General features: G+C 40.3%; 1 protein-coding gene across 1 annotated transcript; it reads left to right on the forward strand.

Annotated features, from left to right (window-relative positions):
* The first annotated feature begins 317 nt into the window (after nt 1-317).
* LOC114557881 (sialoadhesin) lies at nt 318-6,667 on the forward strand. The gene is made up of 8 exons (XM_028581584.1): nt 318-564; nt 1,146-1,288; nt 1,591-1,670; nt 1,781-1,986; nt 4,101-4,364; nt 4,999-5,310; nt 5,583-5,664; nt 6,533-6,667. The coding sequence occupies exons 1-8, from the start codon at nt 510-512 to the stop codon at nt 6,594-6,596; spliced, it is 1,206 nt and encodes a 401-aa protein (XP_028437385.1). The 5' UTR covers nt 318-509; the 3' UTR covers nt 6,597-6,667.

The following is a 6,667-nucleotide window of genomic DNA, read 5'->3' on the forward strand; positions in this document are numbered from 1 at the left end:
GACCTGCTGCAGGTGAGCACACTGTCCTACAAATTAACAATACACAAACTTATAAGGACTCAATAGGATGGAAACTGATGAGGATGTCAGCTATTGTTTGGGTATAGACATTACGCTCAGCAAGTGTGATGCCTAATATCTCTTTTGGTACAATTGATCCAGTAAACACATACTGTACTGTAGCCTCCAGTGTCCCCCAACCACCTACACACACATGTATGCTATGTATCCTACAGTAAGTTCCCTTTGAAAGCCCTGTCATCACCCCAGTTCCTTGTTGGCTGAGAAAATAAAAGGGAAGTTGAACAATCTGACCTATATGTGTTTGCTCTGGAGGAAGAGAAGCAGACATATGACGGACTTAACTAAAGAGTTGAGTAGAGTAGATTGGTTGACAAGGATCACAGAGTCACACAGTGGGGCGAGCAGAAGAGAAAAGGAGTAGCAAAAACAGGGGAGCAGGTGACTGAGGGAACAAAACAAGGAAAAGAATATAGGAAGAGAAGAAGATGGGTGGACGAGTGGCACCGAGCTGCTGGCTTCTGCTCACACTCTCTCTGAAAGGTAAGACCCTGTGTGAAAGTACCAGCATCATTCCTGGTGGCACCCACATTTAGCATTGTGAAGATCAGCTGGCCCAGCATCTGTCTGGAGTTTCAAAATAGATTGAACAGAATTAACTGTTGAGCTTGACATTTCTTTCTTACAGTGACATTAATGTGGCATAAAAATCATAAATATTATGTATGGTCACAACTGCTTTGAGGATTAGTTCAGTGTGTGTAACACATTCACTGTGTCATATTGCAGTTGCTCCAAAAAAAGTCCTGGCAATTTTGTTCATTGTACATTTTAATGTTTCTCCCTGACTTACTTTTTTACTTTTCTTTTTACATTACTCCCAAATAGCAAACATGCATCTAGTGATTTGAGACCAAGTGCATTCCTTTCTGAGCAGACACATACCACCTTATAGTATTAATATTAATTAAAAAAAAGTCAAAATAGGCCATATTGCCTAGAAAATACAAATTTATTTTTTACAACTGTGTATTTCTTTTACTTTTAATCTGTAAAATAAAAGTAACCCAGTGTAACTTGGTGGTTAACTTGCTATATTTTCACACATATTCTCTGCCCCTCAGGTATTTTTGCAGGTGATTGGTCAGTTGGTCTCCCTTCCAGTCCTATCTGTGCTGTGATTGGTTCCTCTGTGGTTCTCCCTTGTTCCTATGACTACCCCCAAAGTTCTAATGAAACCAAGGAAGAGGGACGGCTCTCTTCTCAGGTAATTCAATAAAGAAGGCATTGTTAGCAGTAGCAATACATCCTGCGGTGTGTCTTTAACCAGAAGAATTCCTCTGCAAGAGCTCATATCTGTAACCAGGAGGAATAGAAATGTGCAGCTACAGAGGGGTGATTAAGGATGACTAACTAACTTAAGCTTGCAATTAAAGTTTTGGGAGTGGTTAAAACATCTAGAGTTAACACAAACATAGCATCTGCTATTTTACAGTAAGCCTACTTTATCCCTATTTTAAAAGCTCCTTGTTTTCTATTTTTAGCAACTCCTTTATTTTTCTTTATTAGGGTGGAGGAGAAGAAGGACAAAAGTACAAAGTTTTGTCTGAAATGTGGTGTCTCGAAGACAGTCGCTGTATCACACCAAGGTATTGTTGAAAACGCACACAAACACCTGCCATTCATTGAAGCACATAGAACTAATAGCACAGGGGTTAGACAAAATAAATATCTAAGTCTGTCTGTCTGTCCGTCTCAGATATGTCTTCCACAGTGACGGTGTCTTCCCAGATCCATCCTACCAGAGCAGGGTGGAGTACCTGGGACAACCAGGAACAAAAAACTGTTCTCTGAGGATTTCTGATCTGAAGCAGTCGGACAGTGGCACATACGTGTTTTACCTCATCACCAGCCACCCTACACAGAAGATGCCAGAGCAGAGCGGTACACAGCTCCTGGTGACAGGTGGGAATCTTTCATCTAAATACTACAACGGATCATAATCAACACGATCATCACAAACATTAATCAATAGATCCTCATTTGTAGAGTTGCAAGGCATTTACGAAAAAAGAAATGTAAAGCAAGATTTAATATGGCAACATCACCATCACAACACATAGATCCGTATGTTCTTTTCCAACGTGGTGTTTAGGCCAGTGTGTTATTTTAAATGCAAAGAAGGGAGCGGATTTTATTAAATGGTAACCTGATTTTCACCCATGATTGACATTTATCTCAGAATAACTTAACTGACAGTCCGAGTTTGCACTGACCAACCACAGTAGACAAACCACAGTCATTTGATTTGTCCTTCCTCTATGTTGGTGGTTTTGCCCTTTGTGTCTCACTGGCACACTGTCTTACTGCTTGTCTGTCTAGTGCCCCATGACTGTCTGCCTGGGAGTAACTGTGTCGAGTTGTAGGTTTCTGGTAGTCGTTGTTTAAGAAACAAGCAAGGAAAACAAAATACAAATAAGCTAAGTTGAACAAAAATGAAAAATAAACAAAGTTCCGAACCTAGTAGATTCAGTCAGTTACTTCTCTAAATGCTGAAGTGCTAGAACCCTCGCGTCCGAAGAGCAAGGTGCCCTAACCACACAAGAGAATTTTGCTGGCAAAACTCGCTTATTTATGTACATTTTTTTGGTTCACGACCCCAAACCTAGCAAGGTTTGTTTCACCAATCTTTATGCCCATGTAGGGTAACATAAGTCAATACAAATACACAGGACAAAAGGTCATATAGAAGAATATGCTAATGCAGATATGAGCCAAAAGTCACGTAGAAAAGAGGCAGAAGGCTCAAACTTCACCTTTGAGAATGTTCCATCTCTGTATGTTACACAGGCTACATGATCAATGACCATCACATGAACTTCCCTTTTTTCTACAGCAGTGTCATTCTTTCATTTGAAAGCACACAGTCAAAACCATGATCCATTTATAGTACAATGCATATCAATACTTTTATAGCAGTAATATAGGTTTTTAGCTGTTTTCTGGGTTTTCAACTGAACCCTCGTTCAACAACATAACTAAGAATATTTGTACTTTGCTAACTTTATTACTGCTATAATTGGATAACAAGTGTTGATGTTTTAGCAAGTATGAACCACTTCCTTAAAGCAACTCTGTGTTTGACACTTTGGGCTATTTATGAGAAGAAGAACTGAAACTAACCACTGACTTTAAATGAAGTAATGTATAAACTCAATTTTGCATCATTCTTGTGTCAAAGGCCAGTTCTATGTTTCCAATTACCGACCTATATTTATGATGAAAATAACTCCCATCCAAACATGTAGGGATGAACTGGTAACTTGTCTTCGCTGAACTTTAAAAAAGAAGAAGGGGGATTTAGAGCAATTTAAGGTATTAGAGCCTCATTTTTTTGTGTATAGGGTATGGTGTAGTTCCACCACAAATGTATTATTATGAAATCATTGAGAAACGTCCGTGTCAACTTACTGTTATTGTTTTCTTGTTTTCTTTCTCTTGCCATGCCGTGTCATCCTTTGTGAATAAATCCCATAAAGTACTGATAATCTGTAGGATGAGCTAAACAATGAAACATGGTAGAATACAGGAGAATATAAATGAATTATTAGAGACAAGTTGGATATTTGCATTCGTCTGAAAGATTTTCAACTCAGATTGGGTTACAAACAAATAAATAGCTTTTAGACTATCATATACAGTAGAGAAGAAACTATAATAATAGTAGAGTTAAATGAATTCAACAGGGATAAATATCCCAAATGATTAAATAATCTGAAAAGATCTGGCAGGTGTTTGGATCTTTAACCACAGTATTTCTAAAATCCTGGCCAAGGCCCTAAACAGAGAGTGTTGTACATTTGTTGGTAACAAATCACTAAACTCCTGGAAACAGTCCGCAGACACAAAACAATGTATGTCAATATTTCTCACCAAGCAATTGTGATTTTGCCCTGCTGAAATACACGCAGGGATTGACCAACCAGTCAAATGATGAATTTTGTCTACAAACTGTACTTGAATATCTCAAGTAAGTATGCAGTGCACTTTCCTGATTTCCTAACCCTTGTTTTCTCCAGACTCCTCCAGCGCAGTCACAGTGTCAGCAAGTCCCTCCAGTGACATCACAGTGGGCGGGGCCTTACGCCTGGCCTGCTGCAGCCCTGCGGCCAGCCCACAGGCCCGTTACAGATGGTACAGGAGCACAAGCACCAGCCCGAAACATACTGGACAGGTGTGGAACATCAGTAAGGTTACCTCGGATGAATCTGGCAGCTACTACTGTCAGATACAGACTGGAGAAAAAGTGCAGAACTCAACAATGCTGCTCGTTGACGTAGAGTGTAGGTGAAGTTCATTCCTGATTTAAATTCCTATTTAGCCTATTGCTGTGCTTAACATCATGCAGGAAACTAAACCAACCACAGCCATTCTCACATCAAGGCGGCCCTTTTAAATGTGACTCCCTCCTCACTGGTCCCTGCTACACCGACACTGCTACGCTCGCTGCTGCTGCACTGCAGCTACCTTCCTAATTCAGAGTCCTAACATGACTCAAAGTTTAAAATGTTTTTTTAATGTCTTTCTTTTGGCTCACTCTTTTTTACCCAGGGGTGTTTCTGCACGGTGCTCCCTATATCAGCTTAGCATGCTGCTTGGCTGGTCCAGGGAGCGTTATCAAGGACGGAGCCATCAGCGCCAAGCATAACTGTATTTCCGTTTGTTGCAATAAATGGTTAAATCTTTGACGCAAGTGTTTCTGACTGAACAACAGTTAAGCAATGTGCTTCTGACGGAGCATTTCAACTTAGAATGTATTGAGAAATTCTTTTGCTGGATGAAGAAACTTCCCTGCACAGTTTGAAAATGTGGTTAACATTTAGTTTGAAGAATGGGTTAAAAGCAGTCAGTGTTTAGACAGGATCTCATATGACTTGAAGCCAGGTGTAACGGACCTTTCATCTCCTTCCTCTCTAGACTCTCCTCAAAACACAGCTGTCTCAGTCTCTCCTGCTGGAGAGCTACAAGACGGGCTTCCTGTCACTCTGACCTGCAGCAGTGATGCTAACCCGCCTGTCCGCACATTCACCTGGTACAAGGGCGAAGCGTGTCTATCTACAGCAGACAAAAGCTTTCACCAAGCAAGACAATCCACGGCTACACCCACAGGACGACGCCCGACACTCAGCAGGGCCAACATCACCACTCAGGAATATGGGCAGCACTGCTGTGTTGCACGCAACAGACATGGATCACAGACCAAAGCCGTAACACTCCAAGGTCCCAGAGGTTGGTGAATAAATGTTTTGCAGTTTTCAGTGGCAACCTGTTTGCTCCTCAATCCTGCGGAAAATAGTCCCAGAGTAACACATGGCCAAACCTTATCTGGGATACAACAGAAAAATGACTTTGTCCAGTTAATATTTAGTTCAAATATTTTGCCCATTTCGCATTTAAATGCAAAATGGTCCAAGCTCAAGCCATCCACTTGCACATTGTATTAAAGAATACTGCCTGAGACAGTTCTGTTCTAGCTCTAATCCTGTTTCTGTCCACTACAGCGACAACCCCACTGATGCTTATCGGAGTAACCATCGGGGTTCTACTGGCTATTGTGGCCATAGTGACCATTCTGTTAACAAGGTGAGTTCTTTGCTTCTCATAAAGCTGATCAGTATTATTGTATTTATTTGTTTCCTTGTTCTATCACCATCTTCTTCAGGCATCCCCCCTCCCACACACACACACACTTTTAACCTGTCCTGCCCTGCAGCTTGGTATACAGTATGAGGAGCTGAATACCTTGTTGTGCCAAACAGATTTTACTTTAACAAGAGAGTTTTAACATACTCCTTTGTCTGGTTTATTATTTATTTAGTTATGTTATGATTTGTCACCAGGCCAGACACAGGGACAGAAATGAGGGTAGGGGGCACAAACACCACAGAGAAAGGACCATACCTGCAATAGAACGGGGGGGGGGGGGGACTTGGGGCAGAGAAAGACAAACAAACCACCAACAACAACAACAAAATGACAAAGATGCAGTCAGCTGAACAACAGCAATAAACAGCTAATATAAGAAAACAACTGAGGTAGAATGAAAAGGAGGAACAGTCAGTCTTCAGGATTCTTAAGAGGTACAGTACTGTACTGTTGGGTTGGTGGATAGAAGTAAAATAATATAATTTCAAAAAAATCTCCTCCTGCTTGCATCACTTATAACAAAAGAGTTAATATTTATAGAAAGTGTGTGGTTATGTAATGTAACACACAGCCTAACAAGAAGTGGAACTGGGTCTGAAAATACCTGATGCATTCACATAATAGTTTCTTGAACTGATGCCCATAGTGCAAACATTAGCCAAAGATCTTCAGTGTCTGAGTTTGAGTAACATACAGTGTTAATGCATTATTTATTCTATTTTAAAGAAAAATTAATCAAGATTAACTTCACTTAATAATGTAAATTACAATGTTTTTTTTTTTTTTTTTTTGTCTGTCCTTTCAGGAGACGGAAGTCATCAAGACACCAGTCGTATGTCCTGACCAATACAACTGCTCCAGCACATTAAGGACTCAAAAAAAAAAAAAAAAATACAAAAAAACACCATACAACCACCAGAGGGCTATTTCACAAAACCAA

This window comes from Perca flavescens, chromosome 6 (genome assembly GCF_004354835.1).
Source record: "Perca flavescens isolate YP-PL-M2 chromosome 6, PFLA_1.0, whole genome shotgun sequence".
In the NCBI taxonomy this organism is placed as follows: domain Eukaryota; kingdom Metazoa; phylum Chordata; class Actinopteri; order Perciformes; family Percidae; genus Perca; species Perca flavescens.

What these genes read in the sequence shown, in the direction of transcription:
- LOC114557881 (XM_028581584.1), top strand. Translation starts at nt 510, where the DNA reads ATGGGTGGACGAGTGGCACCGAGCTGCTGGCTTCTGCTCACACTCTCT. An exon ending in AGGGACGGCTCTCTTCTCAG is followed by an intron (nt 1,289 to 1,590) that starts GTAATTCAATAA and finishes TTTCTTTATTAG; the next exon opens with GGTGGAGGAGAAGAAGGACA. An exon ending in TACACAGCTCCTGGTGACAG is followed by an intron (nt 1,987 to 4,100) that starts GTGGGAATCTTT and finishes TGTTTTCTCCAG; the next exon opens with ACTCCTCCAGCGCAGTCACA.